General features: G+C 38.7%; 1 protein-coding gene across 2 annotated transcripts in view; it reads right to left on the reverse strand.

The window, feature by feature from the left end:
• LOC136876300 (tRNA (guanine(26)-N(2))-dimethyltransferase) overlaps positions 1–27,519 on the reverse strand; it is a 96,239-nt gene that overhangs the window by 11,873 nt on the left and 56,847 nt on the right. For both annotated transcript variants that reach the window (XM_067150132.2, XM_067150133.2), the window contains 2 exons: positions 25,932–26,094; positions 16,589–16,803 (listed from right to left, as the gene is read on the reverse strand). In XM_067150132.2, coding sequence (XP_067006233.2) covers positions 16,589–16,803; positions 25,932–26,094 — 378 coding nt within the window. The remainder of the gene's footprint in view (positions 1–16,588; positions 16,804–25,931; positions 26,095–27,519) is intronic.

Raw genomic sequence — 27,519 nt, forward strand, 5'->3', positions numbered from 1 at the left:
AATTTTGCAATAAAAAATTCCACATACAGGTTTTTTAATATAGCTGTGACACACATACCATACAAATTTTGTTACATTTGGCAGAATATTATGGGAGAAAATGGGATTTAAATGGAAAATTACAATTGGTAAACAAAGCATTTTTACAGTGATAAATTATTTGATTCGGTGAAATAACTTCGTGACAAGGAAGAAGAAACTCAATCCTTTCAATTTCAGCCATAAATTTGTCGCCTTAAGTGAAGTGGTCAATGTTGACGTTGGTAGAGAGTCAGTCTGTAAATTTACAACTACTGAGGCCAAATTTTCAGACCTTAAAGAGTTGTTTCATTCAGAGATGAGATTGTTGACAAATTTATCTAGGAAGGGTGTGTATCCAACACCAATAGATGCAGAATGTATCATTACCAGTAAAAATCTTCAATCCTAAGAATGTTGCTGGTTTGGAGTAGCCTAAAAATCAAGGTGTGGATGTTTCTGATGGCAAAATCCAGCTTCTAAAATTAATTCAAAAGTGGTGGTCAGTCTGTAATCCCATGAAAGGTAAATATATAAAAAATGAAGATTCTAGTCAAATAATTACTGAGCCTGATGATACAAAACTTTCATTCCTTACATGTTTAAAAACATACACAGACATGTGGCAAGTCACAAACAGAAGGAAAATTGACAAGTGAAGAAAAAAAAAACACACTCTCTCTCTCTCTCACCATATGGTAGAAATGTGTAAATATATTTTCAGTAAGTACCACTGGTCTTATGTGCTTACTGCCAAACTGCAGACAGTTTACAGGGAAGTGCCTACAGAAGACTGAGCGGTTACACTTATAATGTTTCTGTGGAACAAATTATTGAATCTGGAAGAAAGCTCAAATTGTTAGGTGTGTTGAAGATGAGGTCTGCGAAACTTGGTGAATTTTCTTTGGAAGACTTTGCCCATAATGTCTATAACAATAGCCATGATGGAATTATCGAAAATTTAGATGCGTTAGTGCCTGCATTAGAAGTAGTTCACATCACAGTTCCCCCTGAAGCACTGCAGATTTTGGTCTCCATTGCCAGCTACACCAGTTTGCAAGTGATTCAAATATGATGTAAAAAGTCTGATGTCTGCATTAAAATGTTGCAGTATGAAAATGTACTGTTTGCGGATAGTGACAAGGAAATGATCATGTATTTTAATCTAGTGAACAAAGGTGGTTAGAAGTGTCGCTACCTGTCAGGCAGAGCTGATCACGTGAACTGAGTGTGTTTCCCTGTCCAGGCAGTCAAGTGATCACAGTATTAGTTATCATCCACCTGTTGTGTTGTTGACAAGTACCAGTATAATAATAATAATAATAATAATAATAATAATAATAATAATAATAATAATAATAATAATAATAATAATAATAATAATAATAATGTTATTTGCTTTACGCCCACTAACTACTTTCATGGTTTTCGGAGACGCTGAGGTGCCGGAATTTAGTCCTGCAGGAGTTCTTTTATGTGCCAGTAAATCTACCGAGACGAGGCTGTCGTATTTGAGCACCTTCAAATACCACCGGACTGAGCGAGGATCGAACCTGCAAGTTGAGGTTAGAAGGCCAGCGCCTTAACCATCTGAGCCACTCAGCCCGGCGTACCTGTATTCTATCTTCACGTTTCATTGTTCTCAGTTAAGTTTTCTTGTGTAGGTTGATCTCTAAGTTATGGAGAAACATGCAAGTTATACGGCTGGGTTTAAACTCAAAGTGATGAAATACGCTGAAGAACATAGTAACAGAGCTGCCGGTCAAGAATTCAGTGTGACTGAGTTTAATGTTAGCTACTGGCGTAAACACAAAGCTGCGCTAGAAACCACGAACCGACCACATAAGGAATTCAGAGGGCCGAAAACTGGCAAGTTTCCTGACCTGAAAGATGAGTTGCTTCATTAGGTTACAGAGTTGCAAAATGATGTCTTTAGTAGCATGAACTAGCGATTAAGGGAGGAATTAGCAGTTTGGGTCTGAAAGTGAGCTGGGGTTGGATCCATAGATTCATGACACGAAAGGGATCATGTTGGCGAAGGCAAACATCTCTCTGCCAGAGAATGCCAAGCGATTTCAGCGGCAAAATCATAGATTTTAATAGCAATGTGGAAGAAAAACAATTACACTTATCTCAAATTGGCAATGCAGATCAAATCTCGATAAACTTCGACATTTCAACAACAATAAAGGTGTTTTAATTTAATCCACCTATTCAGTAATTTTTTTTTCACTTATAGTGGTTACATAAACAGACTATCGGTTAAATGGGACATGTTTTGCCCTCAATTAAGGGCATCTTCAGCCTAAAAACAATCATCAAGACAACAACTAATATTAAATGTGGAAGCTAAAAGTTTAGCCAGTTATTAAAATTTGGGACATAAAAATGTGAAAAATGATACAATATATAAAGATGCTAATGGAAACACTGTTAATGATTAAACTATAATCTGGTCGGAGACTAAAACTTCTTCCATTAAAATTCTAATTAAAACAGTTCATTTAAAATGTTAGTGGAATACCAAAGTGGAAATAATATAAAGCCAACGACATGAGGGTGTGAACACAAGCATAAACATGGTTGTCATAAATACAATATGTCCAAGGCCACTGATGAAATTCGTGAGCATAAAGTGAGACAGAAGCATCAGTTGAAAAATTGAAGAAGTGGCCCTTAGCACCAATAGGTTGGCTGAAACCTTGTCAGGAAATGTCAGTAGATACTGAAATAATGTTTTCTGTAAGAGAAGGAAAAGATGAATTAAGAAGTTAAACGTAAGGAGAGAATTCGGATTACATAATTGGAACAGATGAGGACTCACATGTTAGTTGAAAGTTGTTATTTGTTATCTACTGTTGTGTTGGTTGCTCCCCTTCTGTTGGCTCTGAGTCTCGTGTTGTAACTGTGCTGCAGAGGCGGCAGTGAACTCGGAGTGTAAGGAATAGGGGAGTGTGGAAGGGAGGAGAGGATGGGTGGAGTCAACTGTGATGAGGCTGACAAAGGGGCGGAGTCAACCGTATTGATGGACCAAAAATGAGATTTATAACATGTAATAAAACTTCGACATGCCATGCAACACCACCATCAACAAAAGGAAGAAACTAGAAACTAGTGTACGTACAACTGGGTGTGAAAAACAGCGCTGCACTGTCATGCTAGCAATAACTGCAGACATACGTTATTTTCATATGAAAAACAGTGCCTAAAGCGAAGTTTCCCAAAGGCATTCATGTATGGATTCAAGAGAAAGGATGGATACAGCTCTTGTCCAGGACTGGGTCCGTACGGTGTGGAGAGCATGTCCAGGGGCACTGCTTCGCCGCCCAGCAATGCTAATGTGGTACAGTTTCCGCGGACACTTTGTGACGTACCCACTCTGCCCAAAGATGTTTGACAAAATTATAACGTGGTGGGTCACTTTAATATTAAAATAAATAAATGATATCTCATTGTTTCTCCATAAACAATATCCCCTGGGCGCCAGCCATCAAGCTTATGGCTTGGAAACGAAAGTTGATAATTAATAATAATAATAATAATAATAATAATAATAATAATAATAATAATAATAATAATAATAATAATACGTAATGAGACTCAAAAAACTCCCAGGGGTGGGGTGACGGGACACAAATTCATTAAGTACACTAACTTGGAATTTAAGGATCATTAATAATAATTTCATGAAATACAAATTAAAACAGCTATTTATTAGGATGAAAAACGTGACGTGGCGGCGTATTAACGAAATCTGAACTTATGGAAGCAAAAGAAAAATTGAATGAAATTAACTGTAAGAAAATGAACTGTTGCGCGAAGACTTGCAGTAACTTATGCCATAAGCTCACCATATGTAGACTGTTGTCTTGAAGCTGATGTGTGGATATCTCATACTGGCTGCCTCATCTGTTGTTGGATTCCAGCCCTACTTCTACATTTCCTGTCTTTAACACTTCCTACTGTGTTACATAAAGTCGTAATGAGTCCTAATTTAAAATGCAAAACCACCATGGGTTATGTTTATGGAGAGAATAGACTTGTATTCTTCCGTATTATGGAACAGTAGCTTAGCTAAATTCATAATAAAAGCTCTCCTTCCCTATACTAGCCAAAACTGGTCTGCCGTTGACTACCTCTCGTCAATGAGATAACAAGTCCCAATGAGAGTAACTTTTGAGTACTATATACTCAGATGCGAAGTGAACTAAGTTAAAATCTTCTCCGATGTGCAGACGTAGAATCGTAGTAAGAGTGTCTTCCAAGAGTGAGAATCAGAATCGGAATGCCCTACCCAGCTCTTGTCTTCGGAGTATATCGGTTCAAAAGTCTCCTTCCATCAGCCATATGACATGGTCCAGTAAGATTTGAGGTCTCATCCCTTCACCTATGTGTTGCTGCGAATCCATCACGTTGCTTCATTACATTCATTCACATAGGCTGAACTTTCCCGCTGAAATAAAGCGTCAGGTAGCCAAGTTCGAAAAGTGGGCGTTTATAATGAATCAACTGTCTCTTCATGAGGTAGAGAGGGTGAGGTCTCTTGTAACCTAGATGACGTATTTTTCCTGGAAATGGGCTGAAATTAGCCTGCTGACTCTGGTCACCTCACAACAGCTATTGGAAAATTTACTGCAAGTTATAAATATGAATGATGTTGAAATACTTTACCCAAAAATTTGTTCGTTCAGAATACGTTATAGCCACAATACAAAGAAATGAAATGATGATTGAAATGGATGATAAAAACCCTATATATATATATATTAATTTAAAAATGACCTATCAGTGATTAAATATATTCATCTTATCAATTAAATATATAGTTCAATAATTGAAAACATGCAGTAATGTCCCAAATATCACAACTTGGTGGAAGACATGAAGAAATGTCTTTTTTTCTTTGCTTTATGTCGCACCGACACCAATAGGTCTTAAGGCGACGATGGGATAGGAAAGGCCTAGAAAGTGGAAGGAAGCAGCCGTGGCCTTAATTAAGGTACAGCCCCAGCATTTGCCTGGTGTGAAAATGGGAAACCACGGAAAACCATCTTCAGGGCTGCCGACAGTGGGGCTTGAACCCACTATCTCCCGATTGCTGGATACTGGCCGCACTTAAGCGACTGCTGAGCTCAGTGAAGAAATGTCTTCGGAAAATGAAAACTGACCTCGTAATTCCTGGTGGACTCACAAGCCCTTAAGGACAATATCCGTAAATAGTAAGCCAAATGGATGGCAGGAGGGGAGCATGAGCTGACACCAGCAGGCAAAATAAAGAGGCTGTCAGTTGAACTAATGTGTGACGGGGTTATGCAGGCATGGGTTATGGTGTCGACAGACGTTATTGTGAGGAGTTTCTTGAAGATGGGCATCGCAAATGCGTAGGACGGAAGTCAGGATGATGCAGTATGAGATAGAGACCAGAATGATGCATGCGAGAATAGCTCGGAGACTGAAGGCAGTGACAATGAATAGGGCAAGTAAGCCAGTTGTCTTGTTTCAATAGCCTAATGCAAATTTTACATTTTCTTCGGTAATACGATGTTTTGCATACAAATCCCTGCATATATCACGCGCTGAAAATTTCTTATTTTTTGTCAAAAAGTGAGAGTTATATGCAAGCAAATATAGTAGCTTTTTTCCATGGCATTCGGAAGGTTTAAACTGTGAATTAAGTACAGGGTAATGGGTCTTAGGATATTTTGTGACATGGCAGAGGTTGGCATTTCTGAATTACCAGCTGGCGGTTAATTGAAAATCACATAATTCGAAGCCTGATTTCTGCGTCCCAACGATTTTGAATTAATGAGGTTTTACTGTACAAAGGACTTACTATGTGTATGTATGTTCGGTATTCAGCCCGAAGGCTGGTTGGATCCTCAACAGGTTCACCATTAGCTGTCATAGATGGCCTAGGTGACACTGAAGAGGCGTACTAGGGAAATAGGGAGTGAGGTAGTTTCCCGTTGCTTTCATCACTGAGTCAGAAGTTGCCATTGCACATCAGTCTGCCAAGCCCACCGAAATGCATGCACCAACCGACCCTATGAGTGACATTTTCACACCATTCATAGCAGGGACTGGCTACATAAGGAATGGCATTACTAGCGTCACTCATACCTCAGCCACTTTCATACTGTCAAAGCCAAGTATAAGGCTGAGACAGGTCAATGAAAGTAACAATTTTATTCTAGCCCATACCAGAAGACATAGTGCACTGTAAACACTACATCTTGCCAGCAAATTTTGAAATATTTTGTATGGTTTGCAATACAACACATACAAATATATTTCGTCTTTACATTTAAACACTTTATTGTACTAAAATTTGATTCTAAAGAAACAGTACATCCTGGGATGGAAAGGCATTGATTTCAATTACTATATCCATGATTGGCATTGATTGCTGAGGAGGCCGAGTTCACAGAGTGTGTCTTGAGTCATAAAATTTTGTAGGTAGGTAGTACTTTATAAATTCAAGTTTCTGTTTTGTAAAAAAATCAGCAACAGGAATAATTAGGTCTAAAATTTTTGGTACAAATTTTCACTGTTTCTTTAATATCAACTTGGCACAGATATTTATTTGTGAGAGAGCGTGCCATTTGTGTTACGAGAGACAGCTGTCTTAGACTCGACATAATAGCAATAATTCGCAGAGATGAAACCAGCCAATATTAATTACTCTACATACGCACCGTATACGCTCATTCTGTAAACACATTGCAATGTCACCTCTCTTCCCATGCAGAATGTCACTTGGGTAAAGTTTATTTACCCTTTTCTGGGGAAAGTCTGCAGGCCTCTTAAGCCCCAGGCCTGCCTGCATTGCAGGTCCTAATGTTACGCCACTCTCTCCCATATTACAAGTTGTCCATTTCATGACCGTATCGATGTTATTTATACTTACTTCTTTACTCTCTCCCATCTCATTTTGTTGCTCTCCAAGTACAGGGTGACCAGATGTTCCCTTTTGTGAGGACGTGTCCTCCTTTTATAACCATTTTCTGGTGTCTGAGTGGATTATTAAAAAAAGGAAATGTCCTCCATTTTTTAGTGAATCTGCTTTATTTTGGGGTAATCTGTTTTACAAGTATTCTTCATTACACGACAGCATCATCAATAGGGTATCAATATATAGAAATGTCATTATTCTATGCAGGACTTGTATTGTGACAATATCTATTTACCTGTCGTATCGCTGACATGGCGCACCCCACCACCCGCGCACCAAGGGCGAACGGTTCGAACAAGGGTCGAACCGCAACCTCTCAGTACGACAAGTAATGTAAAGTAGGAGTCATAAATTTAAGAAAAGTGAAAACTCAATTCCAAGATCCATAACAACGTCATAGTGAAATACCTAATCAAGGAATGAAAGCGTTCAGTATTCAGTGTAATAAAATATCTGATACTAAGTTTAATACATATATGAGAAACCAGAAGACAATGCAGTTCTTGAAAAGCTTGAAACTAGCCAGGGCATGACGAAATATTAGAACACACACAGGATGTTTGTACCATTCTTATCATAGTATGTACATTTGCAAAGGGCAGTAGATGAGAACTCGAGGGACGCACGTAGGTTATGGAAAATTAGATGTTCCCCAAGCTTCTAGAAAGAACTGATGACAGCAATCTTATTGGGAAAGGGAAGACACCGACCAATAGGAAAAAACCAACGCAGAATCACAAGTAGGGCAAAGTCGATGCCGAACCGTATGTTTGAGAAAAACAAGAGGTGACTTAAGGAAGGGGGAAGAGGATGTGAGACAGTGAATGAGTGAAGTGAGTGAGGGATTGGAGTGAGGACCAGGCAGTCAGCGAGCGGTAGTCAGGAGGCGACCGTCAGGAGTCTGCCAACAGGCAGTTTGCTGGGAAATCGCGTAAAGTGAGGCTAGGAAGTTAAAGGATTGGTGTAGCACTTAATTGGGTCAAAGTCTGAAAAATCAGAAAAGGGAAGCTACGCGGGCAATAGCTAGTGATCAGACAACTGCAAAGTAATTAAGCAGGGAGTTGATCATCACAATCACACAGCCGCGGTATACCGACAATCTCGGAGGAATTAGTCAAAGGAGTGCAAAATAACTCCAGTTGTTCGCACCAGTTAATCGGACGATGGTCCAAGGAGGAGACCACAGATTATTTTAAAAGACTTTACGGGAAAAGTTCAAGGGAGAGCCCATGGTAGTAGAGGTTGAACTTTAAGTTCGCAGACTCGAGCACGGGAGCTTGAACTTACCGACTGCAGAGAGGGGTAGAGGAAACCACAGAAGAAGTAAATTAACGTAGGAACTGATTCCAATGTAAGGACAATTCCAGGCCTACAGACTTAGGGACATTAAATACAAAGAGTATGTCATTTTAAACGACGGGTTGCTGACGAGAAAGAGTCGTTACAACTGCATTCTCTTGGTGGTTGAAATGTGTGATGAGATGGAGCCTTGCGAGTAAGCTCGCTCATCTCGGAAGATAAGTATTGACTAGAAATACCTCTGAAGGAAAGTAGGGAACCAAGGACTTCTCAAGTAGCTTGAATGTATGTAGGATAGGAAGTTCCTAATAAGAAGAGAAGAATTTCAATCTCATAGCTGTACATAATTGTATATATGTATACTTGTGTAACTTGTCTTGTTGGTGACTATTCAATATACAGTAGAGTCTTGATTATCCGACCTAAACGGAAGATATTCATGGATATGCTGGTGCTGCCCGGCCGGGGATGAGTAACTCAGACGGTGAAAGCACGTCTAATAGAAGAGAAGAAAGAAGACTTTGTTAGTGAAGTTGGAAGGAAGCGGCCGTGGCCTTAAAACCCCAGCATTTGCCTGGTGTGAAAATGGGAAACTACGGAAAACCATCTTCAGGGCTGTCGATAGTGGGGCTCGAACCCACTATCTCCCGATTACTGGATACTGCCTCCACTGCAGCTATCGAGCTCGGTGCGATTTACTTAGAATAGGCCTACTAATATCGTCATATTTAATAATAAAGTCGGTATTATTTATCTTCCCTTTTATATTCATCCATGTCCTCATGCCAGGATTATCCAATTTTTCTATAGAAATGCTTGCTTGCATGAATGCTTTTGTTGTGTCTATTACAAATTGCTCTCTATCACTTTTCAACTCCTTTGCGATGTGTAAAGTATCGCCGATTGTTATTTGCCGCTTAAAATAATGTTCATTTGCTTCATTCTTCTTCTTTTTGTGTATTTCTGATTCTCTACAGTATTTATCACACGCATCTCTTCGTTTTCACGTAATGCGAACATTACAGTACTTACACATTAGAATCTTTCTTGCAGCATCAAATACATGGAACGCCTCACTGTTGTATTCCTCAGCCCTCGGAAAAACTGTTGTGACGTTAATTTTCAGCATTTTTGTACTTAAATGCTGGACATTTGCTGATAAAGGTTCATAAGTGGCGAACTTTCAATGCAAAAGAGTATAATGCGCAAAGAGAATAAATAATGCGCACTGCTGTATCTACAACCGATCTTGCTACGACCACAACGCCATTTGCTGTAATCGATAACAGATATCGATTTTTAATGATTGCCTTAGAGATCGCGGAACTGAATACACGTACTTCCGATACACAGGGCTCATCGCTTTGTGTGCATTTGTGTAGAGAATATACAGCGCTATCAATCAACTGAGAAGGAAACTACTATAGTCAATTTCTCAAGAGCATTTAAACGTTTACTGAAGATCTTTACTGATACGATTTCGCATTTTTCTTACCAAGTGGGGTATATTTCGTGATCATTTGCGCGATTCGCGTAATAAACAGATTTCGCGATATTTCGCGAGTTCGTTTCGCAAAAATACGTTACGGTACCTACAAGATCATATAAAGGCTAGAAAGAAGATATGAAAAATTTCGTGCTTATCACTATTACCAAAAAATACGGCCCCTATATATTATACACGCCAAATGTCCTGAAGGCAACTGAATCTTCAGAAAAGTACCAGCAAGGTGTGTAGATTAGTTTCATTGTTTAAATTTTGTAAGAATTTCTTGTATAATACGGAAATGGATACGTTTTGTTTATACATGTGAAAATTAGAATATGTTTAAATTCAGACTCTCAGTGGAGGATTTTTGTGTCCACTTTTTTAATCTATTTTCATCTGGTCACCTTATCCACGTACTTGTTACATATGCTAATTTCGCGTACATAATATGTTGAATACAGAACTTCTTGGGTGCATAGTATCACACTCTGGTAGAAGCCATCTGCTTGTTGTACTTTGTTTCCAATCTCCCCAATAATCTTCCCAGCTTCTGTGATTACCCAATGGTGACAACTTCCATTGGTTTTCCCTTTAGCGTTATCTTCCCCCTTCCTTACTTTCTCGTCTCTTACTACAACTTGTCATCACAACAGTGTTAATCTTCCCTACACTTACACTCTTTTCTCTTCTATAACCTGACCCAGTACATTTTACATTAATTTGTTCCTGTACTTCAGTTTCATTTTCTTCCCACATACTGTGTCAACTTCAAATAGTAAGGCGTGTGCTGTGTTTCTTTCTATCTTCAGGCTCTACCCTCAACAATCCCAGTTCTTCTAGATCCATTTATCAGCTTTTTCATGAGGGGAGGCTTCAACAGATCTTCAGTCTTGGAAGTGGGAAGTGTGGGTTAAGGCGAATGTGGACTGCTATATGATGTAGCTAGGCTTTGTCTGTACAGCGCTCTGACTTCCTTGAGCAATTTAAGTGTTCTAGATAGAAATATACAATCTCTCCGAAGACGTGTACAATCTAGAGTACCTCTGGAGACAACTCATTGTGCTTTAATCAGTATTAGGTAAGTAGTTTTACCAAATTGTAGTTCACTGCCTAGTGAATAATGGATGCACCACGCAAGAGAACAATATCAAGGGAAGTTATATATTCCCATGTCAATTTTATCATTGAGCACGTGCTAAAGAGCCAGGAGTTGACGTCTATATACAGTATAACCTCGTTAAGACCTTTCTGCAGAGGACAAACAAATAATGTATTAAACGAGAAAACATACTACTGAATATATGAATAAAAACTATCCAACAGGGATATGGAAACACTAGATACAATTTTTTCCGACATGAAGACATTGTATGTTGTGTACCCACAAGTACAGTGAAAACTATATCTACCATTTCTAAAGATGAGAGGAAAGTATTAAAAAGGGAGGAAAACAGGAGAGAACAAATATGGAAACTTTTTCTGTTGGGGCTTATAACAAGTGCACTGAAAGGTGTGAAAAACACCAAACAACAAATGTGAAAACATGTGCACGGGGGGCAATAAAAATATCAGAGTATTACTGCAGAGCACGCACTTTCTAAAACAAATGTTAGTAGAAGCCTTTTATTTTGGAGCAGTGGGTTATTAAACATTATTTTCTGGTCACACTCTTAGAAAATGAATTTGATGTTACACTCAACCATGTGCGACCGGGAGGAATGACTTTGGCCGCCATTTTGAATAAGCTTCGACCAACTGAAGTGATCCCCGAGTCGAAACTTGCAGGTGCGAGTTTAACTTTTGTGACCTCTGTGCGTTTAAAATGTGAATGCCACTCCACTTTCTGACAGATTTTAATTTTGCCTTCATTAGTATGGAATTTCACAAATTTTTCCATATCCACAACTAGGCTATCACAAGACAAATATGCACCACGCTAGTCAATTTCACACGATTATGTTCCTAATCCAGATATAGGATACCAGTACCGTATCATGCAACAAATATTTGCTACACTTCACTGTACCACTCAACACAAAATAAATTTCTCTGTGTTATTCAGCAATCTTGCTACTAACAGGCATGCAAAACTGAACATTCCTGATGCTAATGACTTGCTCACAAAGGTGTATCTTACTCTGTGAAATTCAAGATTTCAAGGCTTTTTACTGTAATCACGCAACTGTGGTGACGGCTCTTACCCGAGTTGGAAATCACATTTCTTTCACAAGGGATGACAAACATCATTTTCAAGGCTAGGAAAAATATGATCGTACTCATACTAAGTGGTAATAGCGAAAATTTGTGATGCAATAGCTATGTTTATATGTAATACCAATATAAATGGTCCGTTATTGGACATTATAAATTTTCAGCTAACTCATTCCTGGTTGCCAGCGTTTCGCCCTCGTGTGCTAGGCTGGGCTCATCAGTTGGTACCTAGCACACCTACCAAGACGCTGGCTAGTGCATACCGTGGAGGCCACTGCGTAGGCTAATTGTAGCCACCGGCAGTGCCAATGCACTATGAGACACTTTGTCCCATTATCAAAAATTGATGCCTGCCTGGCCATCAGATGATATAGATGTTGATTCCCATAGGGAATCTGAAATATTTGTTCCGAATGAGTAAATTTATAATACCAATATAAATGGTCCGTTATTGGACATTATAAATTTTTTTTTTTTTTTTTTTTTTTTTTAGCTAACTCATTCCTGGTTGCCAGCGTTTCGCCCTCGTGTGCTAGGCTGGGCTCATCAGTTGGTACCTAGCACACCTACCAAGACGCTGGCTAGTGCATACCGTGGAGGCCACTGCGTAGGCTAGTTGTAGCCACCGGCAGTGCCAATGCACTATGAGACACTTTGTCCCATTATCAAAAATTGATGCCTGCCTGGCCATCAGATGATATAGATGTTGATTCCCATAGGGAATCTGAAATATTTGTTCCGAATGAGTAAATTTATAATACCAATATGTCCCTATGGGAATCAACATCTATATCATCTGATGGCCAGGCAGGCATCAATTTTTGATAATGGGACAAAGTGTCTCATAGTGCATTGGCACTGCCGGTGGCTACAATTAGCCTACGCAGTGGCCTCCACGGTATGCACTAGCCAGCGTCTTGGTAGGTGTGCTAGGTACCAACTGATGAGCCCAGCCTAGCACACGAGGGCGAAACGCTGGCAACCAGGAATGAGTTAGCTGGAAAATTTATAATGTCCAATAACGGACCATTTATATTGGTATTATAAATTTACTCATTCGGAACAAATATTTCAGATTCCCTATGGGAATCAACATCTATATCATCTGATGGCCAGGCAGGCATCAATTTTTGATAATGGGACAAAGTGTCTCATAGTGCATTGGCACTGCCGGTGGCTACAATTAGCCTACGCAGTGGCCTCCACGGTATGCACTAGCCAGCGTCTTGGTAGGTGTGCTAGGTACCAACTGATGAGCCCAGCCTAGCACACGAGGGCGAAACGCTGGCAACCAGGAATGAGTTAGCTGGAAAATTTATAATGTCCAATAACGGACCATTTATATTGGTATTATAAATTTACTCATTCGGAACAAATATTTCAGATTCCCTATGGGAATCAACATCTATATCATGTTTATATGTTCCGAACCCAGATATAGGCTACCGTATCATGCAAAAAATATTCGCTAGACTTCACTGTACCTCTCAACACAAAATGAACGGAATGCGAAATACAAGCACATATAGGCGCACTATGTTATTCACTGAGGCTAACGGCTTGCTCTCCGAAGGTGCAACTTATCCTGTGAAGTACAGGAATTTAAGGCCGTTTTCTGTAACCACGCAACTGTAGCAACGGCTCTAACCCAAGTTGGAAATCAAGTTTCTTTCATAAGGGGTGAAAAATAACATTTCCATGCCTAAGAAAAATGTGACGGTACTAAGTGGTAATAGCGAAAATTCGCGACACGATACGCAAGGTATTTTCATATAGATTTAATATGATGAGAATTGCAACTTTGAATTTGTGACGTGCTAAGCAGGAAAATTTGTTGATGAGGAAAGCACTAATGAGGTTTCACTCTATTTCTAGAGTCTCTAAAATATTCAGTTTTATCCCTTTTTGGATGTGTGTATAAAATGGTGAGGGAATTCTGTATATTTGATACTTTGTGTACAGTAACTGCTGCCAGGTGTTCTTGAAATCTGATGTCAAATCCTCTTCAAGTTTGTCCAATGTAAAAATGAATGTTTTTAGTTTTTAGAGGTGATTTTGTATACACCCATCTGTTTGAATTTATCTGGTGTACTGACTGAGTGTGGTAAAATTTGACCTACGTAGTTTATAGTTGAGAAGCTGATAAGTATATTTTGTTTCTTGAGGGTTCTGGCTGTTAATAGATCCTCAACACGTGCTTGACGATAAAAATGAAAATTTAAAAACAATATTAAGCTTTAGCAGCAACTGTATATTTCTGAGATGCAACACACACATAGCTGACCCAACATAGATGTAATCAATTCATAATGCACATTGCCCCTATTAATTCATCTAAGTATAATATTCTTTGAAAATTTGTATCAAGTAGAGCAACAATTAAATTTACCATTTTACCACCTGGCGATGGAGGTAAGTCTCTGAAACATGTTGTGGAGTAAAACTTTTATTAAAAATTGTGACAGGTAACAGTTTTAATTATTCATACAGAATTCGTTCACAGTCACGTATAAGGCCTACATAAAAACATGGCTATGTGGAGTCCGGTGACTGTTTCAGAAATGAGTCAGTTCCTGGGTTTGATGCTCACTACTGGCATCATTAGCAAACCATTTCTCAATGTACTGGACAGAAGATCAACTTTCTCAAAAACCATGTCACGAAATTGCTTTGAAAGTATCCTCTCATTTCTCCACTTTAGTGGCAGCAGCAGATACAAGCACAGCAATGACAGATTATATAAAATCAAACCTATTTTACAGAAAATTGCTCTGGATGAGGGAATGCTAACCTGGGGAGGGGGCCTAAGATTCTGTGCATGCAACCCTGGTAAAATAATAAAGAATGAGATTTTAGTAAGTATGGTTTGCAAGTCTAACATGGGGTATATCTGTAAACTCATGATATATGATGCAAGTGATGCGAATTTACAAACACAGTTTTTCAGCTGCTTGAAAATTATCTCGGTCAGGGATATATAGTACCTATATGGACAATTATTACAATAACAACATTGGACTCGCAATACCAGACAATTCTCAAATGGGGGAGGAACAAGGCTGTATTGCTTTTTTCTATGGTAACTACCATCAAGTTGGCTAGGGATGCCACATGTGCTCTTTTTCCCCGCACGTCCTCCTTTTAACAGCACTAAAAGTGTCCGGGCATATTTTCAAACAATTTGACAAATTTCCTATTTTTGGGGGTTTAAAAAAATTATTTAAACTTCACACGGTCTTCAGTCATCAACTTTACCACTGCATTTAAACAGGCAGCACTTTTTGTTTACACCTATTGTTTGCTTCAGTTTTCTTTCTAACTCAGCGTTGTTCGGAGGTTGTGTCTGTGCATAAATTGTGTATAAATTAAGTTCTGAAAGTTTTATTAAGTATTATTTTGCCATAAATACGAATTATTCTTTTGTATTCCAAATCGTAATGCAAACACACGGCGAATATTTTCATTGCTTAATTCACAGTGGACAAACGATAGAAACAGGTTCACAGCTGAGAATGTGAAAGGTGTAGTGTGTCTGCAGTATGACTTCAAACATTTCAGTTGCATCCAGTTTCACCACTATTTGTTGGAGAACAAAATACTTTTCGAGAAGATTTCATCTTCAGAAAAGTACAAATAGCACAGAAAAAATCCCATTAATGACAAAGGTGATACGCCAATGGTCTGTGATGAAAGTGATTAAGGTGCAGTGATTCCATCAGTAGACTGTGTTCTCTTTTTTTTTTTTTCTCAGGTTGGTGGTCCTCTTTCTTTAGGTTGGAGATATGGCATCCCTACACTTGGCAGAAATGATTGAAACCCGCAAATCTGCTAGAAAAGAACTGAAACCATAGTTTGTGACTGGTTAGAGCCAAAACATGATGGCTTTGATACTACAGACCAGTATTTGGCACTTTATCCTTTCATGACGAAAACTGTGAAGTGGCCTAAAACGGTTCTCTTTTATTTACTGTATTGCTCACTTTTTAATGCATTTAGGCTCTTTCAGAACTCAAATCCTCAAAAAACAATAACATTTCTGAATTCCATGTAAACAGTAGTTTAGGACAGTGCTCCAGCAAAAAGTGAACCCAATATCTGACCTCCCTTCAACATTTCAGCACCATCCACTTCATCAGTTCCAAGCTCCTGCAATTTTGCCACCAAAAAGGGCACTGGCCATGGATCCATCTTTCAGATTAGATGGGAAGAGAAAAGAGCATATTCTCTTGAAGTTTCCACCATCAAATAAAGTAAAGTTCTCTCAGGAAGGTACAAAGTGTGCTTCAAAAACAAAATTATTAGTGAAACACATTTTTGTGGGAATTGTAGTGTTCCCATTCATCCAGGAAAGTGTGACATTAGCTACCACAATCTCCAGAGATGCTACAAGTATGTACAAAATTTTGTTTCCATATCTTGTTTAGTTTAGAACTTATTATGAAAAGAATTCATTGTTGTTTGCTGTGTCATTAACAAACTGGAATAGCTGGGCCAGCCATTTAAATAGCCAGCTCAAAGGGTGGGCGAGAATGTGTTTAGCATCTATCACAAATCAAGAACAAGCACACAAGAACACAAGAAAAAAAAGAGAATACATTAAGGACTAATTTTTTTTTTACCTAAACTGCAGCATAGACATGGTCTCAGACCGGATTGTTGCACAGAGTTTGTCCAACATGTAGTAAAGAGGAACATCATTCAATTCTTCTTGAATTACAGCCAACATTCCTTGCATTCGACGACTAGTGCCGAAGTTCCCGGTTGCAGCCAATTGCTGTAGTCGGGATACAAATGCTGGATCATGCAATGGTCCGCTCCATATTGGACCACCCATCTAAAAAGGTATACGGCCATGTATACAATATATATATATAAATTTAACACACAATATATCTCAAAAGGAAAAATGAGTACAAACCTGAGGTACAGAAAGATTCAACAACTTTTGGTATAGATAACATGGATCTGAAGGCTCCGAGTAATGGCAGTCAAACTTAATGGGAGAAATATGTTTTACATAGAGTAAATATAACTTTGGAGAATTTGAAGCATATGATACCCAAAACAAAAGAGGAATTTTGCCTATAGCAATGCTTTTGCATATTACATGAGTAAAAGACCTACTCTTAGGTTACTCAATTATATAAATAAATTGAAAATGTTGCACAAAAAATATTTCTACGTTTTGCATATTTTCTTGGAGGGTAAATGAGAAAGGAAACAGGTTAGGATGCTGAAATCTTCTACTCTCATAGCTACAAGGTTAGAGAGAGGAACATTCAGGGAAACTGGGTGGAATAGGGAGCAGTGATGATAGTATAGGAAGCAGGAAGTCAAAATTGTTAGAGTTAAATTGTAGAAATATTGTAAAGAAAAGAATAGAATAGAAAATAATTTAGTAATTTAATAGATACAGTAAAACCTCGTTAGGAAATTTCTGCAGGAGACAACAAAACAGAATGTGTTCAGCGTTAAAGCATACTATTGAATATACTAATAAATTTACAACAGGGATATGGGAACACTAGATACGATTTTTTTTTCGACATGAGGACATTTCATGTCATGTATCCGCAGGCACAGTGAAAACTTTATCTACCATTTCTAAAGATGATAGGAAAGTACTAAAAGGGGTGAAAAACATGAGAGAACAAATATGAAAACCTATTCTGCTGGGGCTTATAAAATAACAAGTACATTGAATGGTATGAAAAATAGCAACCAACAAATATGAAAACATGTGCACGGGAGAGGCAATAAAAATAGACTTTCAAAAACAAATGTTGGTTGGTAGAAGCCTATTATTTCGGAGCAGTGGGTTATTAAACATTATTTTCTGGTCACACTCTTAGACAATGAATTAGATGTTACACTCGACCATGGGCGACTGGGAGGAATGTGTATGGCCGCCATTTTGAAGAAACTTCGACCAAATAGAATGACAGAGTCAAAAGTCCGAGTTCAACATTCACGACCTCTGTAACGGACGCCAGTCCACTTCCTGACAGATTTTAATTTTTCTCCATTAATATGGAATTTCACGACTTTTTCTGTATCCACAGCTAGGCTATCTCATGACAAATATACACCATGCAAGTCAATTTCACACGATTATGTTCCTAATCCAGATATAGGCCACTGTATCATGTGACAAATATTCGCTACACTTTGCTGTACCACTCAACACAAAATAAATTTCTAACCTGAATGTAATGCAAAATACAAGCACAAATAGCCTCACTGTGTTACACAGCAATCTCGCTGCTAACCGGCAAGCAAAACTGAACATTCCTGAGACTAATGGCTTGCTCCCTAAAGGTGCAACTTATCTGAGAAGTTCAGTAATTCAAGGACCTTTCCTACAAGGGGGGGATCAAATATAAACAGGATTTTTTACTTTTTATTTAATTCATTTATTGAAAAACACAAGGCAATATCAGTTTATTTTTCAACACAATTTCCTGCTTTGGAAATGCACTTGTCCCAGCGTATGGGCAGCTTTTTGATGCCCTCATCATAAATAGAACAGGGTCTTGTCACCAGCCAGTTGGGGATGAAGTCTTCCACACTACAGTTATCTTCACATCGTTGCCCTCCTAGAGCTTCTTTAAGCGGTCCGATCAAATCAAAATAGCAGGGCGATAAGTCCAGGCTGTAAGAAGGATGATTAAGTGTAGTCCAGTGCAATTCCTGTAGCTTGGAGGAAGTTAGAGCTGCAGTATGAGGCCGCGCATTGTCGTGGAGGAGGATGACCTGTCGAATTGGTTGGTCTCGTCGTTTACAGTGATATGCAACCCTCGCCTTGTTCAACAGCTCGCAGTAGTAAGCAGCACTGATTGTGCGTCGCTCATGCAAAAAATCAATTAGCAAAATGCCTCGCCGGTCAAAAAAACTGTTGCAAGAACCTTGCCAGCTGGCAGTTGAATCTTGACTTTCACTAGTGCTGCCTCCCGTTTCCTCCACCACTCCTTACTGGCTTGTTTGGATTCGGAAGGGTAGTGGTGGACCCATGTTTCATCGCAGGTGACAATCCGACTCAAAAATGCATCACCTTCTTCTGTAAACCTTGTTGTAAGCCCATGACAGACCTCCAAATGTCTCAACTTCAAATTTTTGGTCAAAAGGCAAGGGACCCATCTGGAACACACTTTACAGAACTGTAGGTCATTTGTGACGATTGATTGCTTGATAGCTCCCATAACTGATTCCGACTTGTTCTGCAATTTCTGATACTCCCTCCCGTCAATCGTTGACAATAATGTCTTTAACCGCATGAATGTTTTCGTTTGTAATGCTGGACCGAGGTTGGCGATCGTGTTGCTGATTTTCCACACATTCTCGTCCTTCCTTGAACTTTTTATGGCAGGCAAACACATGCGTCTTTGAAATGTTTGATCACTGAACTGTGCAGTCAATCTCTGGCAAATTTCTGCTGCTGTAACTCCTTTACGAGCAAAATATTTTATAATGATGCGTTGTGCAGTTGAGGGGTGCACCTGTTGCTCCGACATCATGAGTGTTACTGACGAAACGACGGGAAATATCCAACAGCATGCTCTTCCCACTCCTAACGGTCCCGCCTAAGTATAACAAAAGCGTGGGGCCAGTCCTACCAACTGCTGATGTTCAGGAACAAAAAACCCCCTTATATTTGATAGACCTTCGTATAATCATGCAAATGTGGCGACGGCTCTTACACGAGTTGGAAATCACACTTCTTTCACAAAGGATGACAAATAACACTTTCAGGGTTAGGAAAATGTGATCGTATTGTACCCGTCAAATTTGGGGATATTTAATATATTTCCAACAAGCGGATATTAAAAATTTTATTTTCCGCCTGGAGCTGTAACTTGTCATTTGGGAAGTAGTGTGGCGAGCTGAAAACAAGTTTTTTCGTCATTCAGAGGGGCGACGTATTGATCGAGCTTCGACCAAGGCCAAAGCAAATCACGTGACGTGTCTATTCACTGCCTGCCACGCGCGAACGACAGACAGCTTGGTTCCAAAATAGTCTGAGCCAATTAAAGGAGACCTGATGACCAATTACAGTTCTCGTTGAAATACACGCCTCCCAAGCCGAGAATATAAAAAGCCTCGTTCCGAGTAAATCACTCTTTGACTGTTCTACTCTGTTCTACTCTGCTTTGAATGTTCTATTCTACGCTGCATTCTGGAGATTCTGCATTCTCTGTACTTCCTACGACCACGTGGAGGAGTAATTTTCAGCACAAGCAGACGCCCGTTCTGCCAACAATTTAGTGAACTAATTAGCTAACTCCTACGGAGTAAAAATCACCTTAAAATCCAAGTTGTGTGACTATCTAGAAGAATAATCAAAATTCTGCGTGTGTTTGTGCCCATATTTATTCTTGCCATCTCAGTTACAGCTTACGTCCGGAACTTAATAGAAGTCGTCTTGAAAGCTGCAGTACACCAACATGGATGATTCTACAATCATCTGCAACTCAACTTCATCGAGGGATATCGACGACCAAGTTTCCATGGATCTCTAAAATGTGAGGCGTCTCTGGTCATGGGAAGGAGACTGACCGGGGAAATGCTGGAATGATTGACTGCTGCCTGGTATCGAACTTCATCTAAACTTGAGTACCATTTTCATTTAATTTCTGTCTCATCTTTTATAAAACTAGAGGTCTGTCTTCTTTAAATTGTAGAGCTATTAGTTTTGTTGTAGTTAGAAGCATTTCATTTTTCCAATTCTTAAGGTGTCGTAGACGAGTCACATGTGTGAATGAAATTTTGAACCTATTAGAGTAGACATGTAGTTTGTCTTTGGATGATTTCCCGTGCTTATGAGCTAAATATCTAAAAATCACTGACCACGCGATAAATCTACTTTTGTGTAATGTTGAATTTTATCGGACTTGAATTTACGTGTACATTATGTGAGATAGGGTCGAACCTAGAGTCTTTTCAAGATCACTTGCATTCCTTAGGATCGAGTCATCTGATTTTATGATATTTCACGAGGATCAGTAGATGTAATAATCACATGACTAATAATAAAAATGACTAAAGATCAGGTAAAAGAGAATTAAACGCTCGTGAGCCATAACTTTACAGTAGATTCCTTATATGTGAGATTGAATGTGCTCTGTTTATGAAGTGTCTGGAATATGACCAATCCTGCGGGATATTTGTTATGTAATTGAGTTATTGGATGAGTTATTTATGATGATTGACTTGTTCTTGTGTTATTGGGAGCGCAAGATAAATTATGATTATTGGAGCACGTGTTGCGTGTGTATTTCACGGACAGGGAATAATAAGGCGATTGAGGCTCACGGACGCAATAATTTCAACTGGCAACCCATGTGCTGGTAGTGATTACGGATTTTATTGAAATCTTCGATTATAATTTCAAAGTTAGATGATTTCCATCTGTATGAGAAGGATATTCTTACCCAAGTGATATCCCTAATTTCGATCACTAGTCACTATTAATGATAAAAATAATTTCTGTACACAGATTATCTCCTACTGGATATGACGTGACCCGACCATTCCTAAAAATCAAAAGTAAACTTGCAGGAACAGGATTCGATGTAAATAATGTATATAAAATATGTGTTTCCCAGTATGAATGAGTGTGTGTGTGTAAATATGTGTATTTTTCTTGTATCATGTTTATTCTATTTAACTTGATCTGGTCATGTGTTTGTGACGATGCAGATTACATGTGGGTAACAAAGTTTTTCTAACACATTTATATTTGAATTTTGAAGTCTTTTGAAATTAATTTGAAACATAAATGCCATGCAAAGATCAGAAGTAGCCGTTCATTAGCTGCATAATTACTTTGAATTTTGTTGATAATGAGTCACAATAATTAATTGAAAAATAATTATTTGGAATGTTAATGACAATTGCTAAGTGAATGATGCAGTAAGAATTTAATTAGAAACACGATCGTGTGATGGTGAAGGACGTGTTAATTAAATAAGGAGAGAGATTGATAATAATAATAAGAAGAAGAATAATAATAATTAATTAATTTTGAAGTTTTTGAAATTAATTTCGATTTTCTATTAAAGCTTATACTGGTGTTATTGACCAATGGTAAATACATTAAAGGATAAAACTTAGTAGAATTCAACTTAAACCACGAGTTGAGGCTACTTTAAAGTCATTAAGCCTTTAACTACTTATTGTAAAATATCAGCAAGACAGTTATCGAGTTATTTTGTGAACCTCTTTGTTAAGTTTTTTTGAATTTCTTTCAGTTGAATATTTTGATTTTTAAAAGGCGGTAGGCCTAATTTTTCTTTGATTTTCGTTACAGAATAGTAAGGCTGTCTATTAAGAAATACGTGCTTCTCAAAGACTGAGGAAGAAATGGATGTTATGAAAGTTCAATGTAAAAGAAAGTAATATCATAAGAATATTTTTATTGGTGAATTTGCTTGTGTTAATAAATGTCGGAGTGTTGTTTTAAAATTTATTTTATGGCTTGGTCATCGACCCTTCTTTCCCTTAAATGCCTCTAGAAAACAATAGCCAATGAACGAACAGTCCCCCTTGGGATCTCTCGCTCACTGGCTGGGCTTAGCTAGGCAATAATGGGGGCAGTATTAAGCAGTAATAGTGAAAATTCGTAACGCGATAAGTGAGGTATTTTTATATAGATATAATACGATGAAATTTGGGACTTAGAATTTATGATGTGCTAAACGGGAAAACGTGTTCATGAGGAATGCACTAATGAGGTTTCACACTGAGGTTTCACAGTATATCAAAACAGACGTTCAACCTATTAGGTCGTGTTAAGTACATTTGGTACGTGTTGAAGAGATGTTAAGTACAGAACAAAAATGGCCAAGCGGACACCAGTGGGATCCGAACCCACAACCTCCCGATTTCGCGTCGGTTGCTCTACCAATTGAGCTATGGTGGCCTAGGCCATCTTTGTTCTGTTGGAAAGGATCTAAGCTACAGGTCTACTGCCAACACACTGTAGAGTGCGTTTAAGTCGCCCGTTGAGGGCCAAGTCAATGAATATTGAATTTTCATCATCAAATTGTAATCGAAACTGACTTTCAGCCTATTAGGTCGTGTTACGTACATTTACTACGTGTTGAAGAGATGTTAAGTACAGAACAAGAATGGCCAACCGGACACCAGTCAGATCCGAACCCATAACCTCCCCGATTTTGCGTCGGTTGCTCTACCAATTGAGCTCTGGTGTAGCTTAGATCCTTTCCAACAGAACAAAGATGGTCTAAGCCACCATAGCTCAATTCATAGAGCAACCGATGCAAAATCGGGAGGTTGTGGGTTCGGATCCCACTGGTGTCCGGTTGGCCATTTTTGTTCTGTAGTTAACATCTCAACACGTACTAAATGTACGTAACATGACCTAATAGGCCGAAGGTCGGTTTCGATTACAATGCGGTCGTGAAAATTCAGTATTCTTTCACAGTATATATTTACCAGATATTGTAATAGGAACTGAATCGTGGCTGAGAAGTGACATAATGCATAAATTATCTCACGGAACTGGAGTGTGTATCGTAGAGACAGGTTAGAAAAGATAGGAGGGGGATAATTCGTGCTGGTGAAAGAAGAATTTGTAAGCTATGAAGAAGCTAAGGATGAGAAACATGAAATTCTTATTTCTAAAGATAATGGGCAACCTGATGTTTTTGGAGTACACATCTGGCCAGTTGTGGATTTCTATTGGTATTTTAGATCCAAAATTAATTTCCATATTTTCTCTCCCTCATTTCTTGAAGTTAAAAATGGGTGAGAAAGACAGGAAAATAATGTGAGTTGCTGTACACAAAATTGAGCTCTAAGGAATTATTGAAATGGGGCTAAAACAAGAGGAGGCCAGAAAGAGGAAAACACGCATAGGAACTTGCTATGTAAGCTATAATTTGAGCCCAGTGATTGGAGTAGTAATTAAAGGTTGAATGATAAAATATACTGCAGATGAAATGCCAATTGCTGTGAAGAACAATACAGGTTTTTTGTTTCCATATGAAATTGCAAGGATTTGAAATTCTCATTCCTTAGTTTTAATTCTCCAAAGACCTGAGAACGACAAGAACAATTCAACAAACAGGACAAAAATTAATGAAAATGATTCCTACGAACGGTACAAATCGCTTCTGTTACCACAGTTGGTCTGCTTATGTACAAATAAACAAATAAAATAGAATCATAAGAGCAATTACTGGGAGCAACAAAACGATGTCTATATGTTGCCTGAAGGTGACAGTTAGCAGTTACATATCCGAATGTTACGTTTTCATTTACTGCTGCCAGTTAGAGTACGTGCTTTCATCGTAAAACTTATGGCTTAATTTAAGCAGTGCTATAATGCTGGAGATGCCTGTGGACTTCTTGTTGCCAGACTTAATGCCTATCCCTGTAGAGGCATATCTAATGCATTGTCTTACCTCTAAGTATACACTAGAGTCCCGTTAATCCGAAAGTCCTGTTAATCCGAACTGAAGTATTCAATTTTTTTAAAAAATTCTCCTTATTGAAATTAAAGAACATATTATAGAATGAAGATTTCCTTGGATTTTACTAGTCATAATTTACTAGAATAACTTAATGTAAACATAATTACACATCATAAACCATCAATCACCGTTTATCTTTACAAAGTCTGTTAGTTTCTTTTGCCGTAGTGATTGGAACCTACTCGAAGATGCAGTGTTAAACCAGCGTCTCATAAAGATCAGATCAGTGGGCGTAGCAGTGGAGTGTTGCTCGACGTAGCGCACGGCAAGTTCTAAGGCGGCCGCGGGATCTGAATGTGACACTAGTTGTTCATTGTGGTCTTCTTTGTCGTCACTCTGTTCCTTATCAACTCCAGATTCTTTCTCCACCGTAGCTACAATTCCTTGGTTTGTTTGTAATTGATGACAGTCAGCTTCCATCCACTTGCTATGTCATTTTCACTGTCGTTTCCTCGTCTACGGGTTCTTAAATACCCTACTGTAATTTTGTATTTTGTTAATGTAACTGCTAAAGAATGGACATTTCAAATTACAGTATGTACTGTAGAAACTATTTTCCGCAGATGGTTGAGGCGCTGGCCTTCTGACCCCAACTTGGCAGGTTCGATCCTGGCTCAGTCCGGTGGTATCTGAAGGTGCTCAAATACGTCAGCTTCATGTAAGTAGATTTACTGGCACATAAAAACTCCTGCGGGAGAAAATCCCGGCACCTAGGCGTCTCTGGAAACCGTAGAAGTAGTTAGCGGGACGTAAAAGCAATAACATTATTATTAGAAAATATTTTCCGGTTAATCTGAAAATTTCGTAATCCGAACAGGCTCCGGTCCCAATTAGTTTGGATTAACGAGACTCTACTGTATGTGGATCTCTAAAGAAAATGCACTACAATCTTACATTAAGAGGCAATGGAGGATATACCAAACAAACAAAACACGCCAGGGATTATTCGATCATGAACAACCATTCCAAGCAACTACTAATCTTACCGGACGAGTTAGCCGCGTGGATAGGAGTGCGCAGCTGTGAGATTGTATCTGGGAGATAGTGGGTTCGAGACCAGCTATCGGCAGCCCTGAAGATGGTTTTCCGTGGTTTCCCATTTTCACACCAGGCAAATGCTGGGGCTGTACCTTAATGAAGGCCACAGCTGCTTCCTTCCCACTACTACGTCTTTCCTATCCCATCGTCGCCATAAGACCTATCTGTGTTGGTGTGATGAAAAGCAAATTGTGTGGACTACTAAGCTTGTGCAAGTTGCATCTGCATCAAATCCCATGAATTTCTATTCATGTACAGGGTTAAATTATTCTTTAAGTGGGCCGATGACCTTCGATATTAGGCCCCTTAAAACACCAAGCATCATCAACCACCAAGCATATTCTTATGTAGAGATGGAATTTCAGAGGCAAGCTAAATAACCTGGCATGTTTACACATACTTCTCATAACTGTAAATCTATAATACTCACTTGAAACTTTTGGCCACAATTTTCACACAATGTTCCAACAGGAGGTCCATGAGGAAGAGAAAATTTCAGTTGTTTGGGTTTGTCTTTCACTTGATTACATACACCAAGTGGCTGCAGGTAAGTAGTATCACAGCCCACACATCGAAACACATGTGACAATTTACTGGAGGGGAAAAAAAAAGCAGATGTACTTATTGAACAGACATACACATCAATAAAAACACAATTTCCAGGTCAAAACCTGAAAAGAAAGAGGAAAGTCAGTACTTATCTATATACCATGTGAATCAGCTGCACGTATTTTTTCTTAAATATATGCAACCTTCTAGGAATGAAATGTCTCAGTCGTATTTTACAGCAATTTTATGTACACACACCCTGATATAGGCTTCCTGCAGGCCTACAATGCAAGAAGCTGTACAAGAAGCAGAAAGTCAGGCCCATTTTAAAAACAAAGCAATCTTTTGTGCAGCGTAGAATCCAATTCTTTAATTATTTTATAAATTGTTACTGTACTGAACAAACTATATCTACCCCTGCAGCCGTTGCTGGAGAATTGCGTAACTGGTTCAAAAGGCCATTTTCTTTTGAGATAAAAAGGCAGACATGATATCCCAGAAGATGTGACAGGTTAGGACCAATTACAGACTCACCATGATTTCATACAGCACCATCACAACAAAATTTATACAAAAAGCTTTTTTCAAATTATGACATGAACTATGGCAAGTATAAATGGCATACAACAGATATGATAGCTTATGCCATGTAATTACTATTTTTAAAGCTTCAATAAAGGCTCAAAAGCAAGCCATAAGACTTCAAAACACAAGCAAATTTTTGAAGAGAAAACTTCACTCTACTAGTGAATGCAGAGTTCTAATCTGCAGAGCTGAACACTTCAAACACCTGCATGGAATTATTTCAGGTAGGTACCTGGTTTCTTACATCAGTCAGGGTTCAAATCCTCCTTCACTCATGTCTTTTTTAATTTTAACTTTGTGCCTGGGTAGGTACCTGACATTCTGTAAGTCTCATATCGACACTTAAAAATGAAAGAATTGTACATCATGTCTGTATTTTCCAGTCTTGTAGGCGTGGTCCAGGAGCATAGGATGGTCTTCATGTTTCACTCAAAACTGTGTTTGGCACTTTCAAGAGTTCTGACTGACTTCGATGGCTGCGTAGCTCATATGCTCCCTGACCACACAGCCTACAAGCTCAGAAAATACAGTTATGATTTATATAACTCCATCTGTGAAAGCCTCAACTGCTATATAAAAAAAACATCGTAAGTTGGATTTTTTTCTGAAACTGAGGTATTTGGACCAAAGATTGAAAACTCAGAATGTCATGCTGCACAATGACTAAAAAAACAGAGAAACTGAATTATAATGCATGTATATACAGTAGAATTCCATTAGTCCGGCATCCAACCGTCCGGAACGCTCGATGGTCTGGCACCATTCCAGGATTTTTCTTTTTTTTTAAAAACGTTTGTGACAGTTAAAGTGCATGGCGCGGTTTGAAACCACCCAGAAGTGTCCACTGCGCGTCTGCTATTGTTAGACACAATCGACATTGTTGG

Source organism: Anabrus simplex, chromosome 6 (genome assembly GCF_040414725.1).
Source record: "Anabrus simplex isolate iqAnaSimp1 chromosome 6, ASM4041472v1, whole genome shotgun sequence".
Lineage (NCBI taxonomy): Eukaryota > Metazoa > Arthropoda > Insecta > Orthoptera > Tettigoniidae > Anabrus > Anabrus simplex.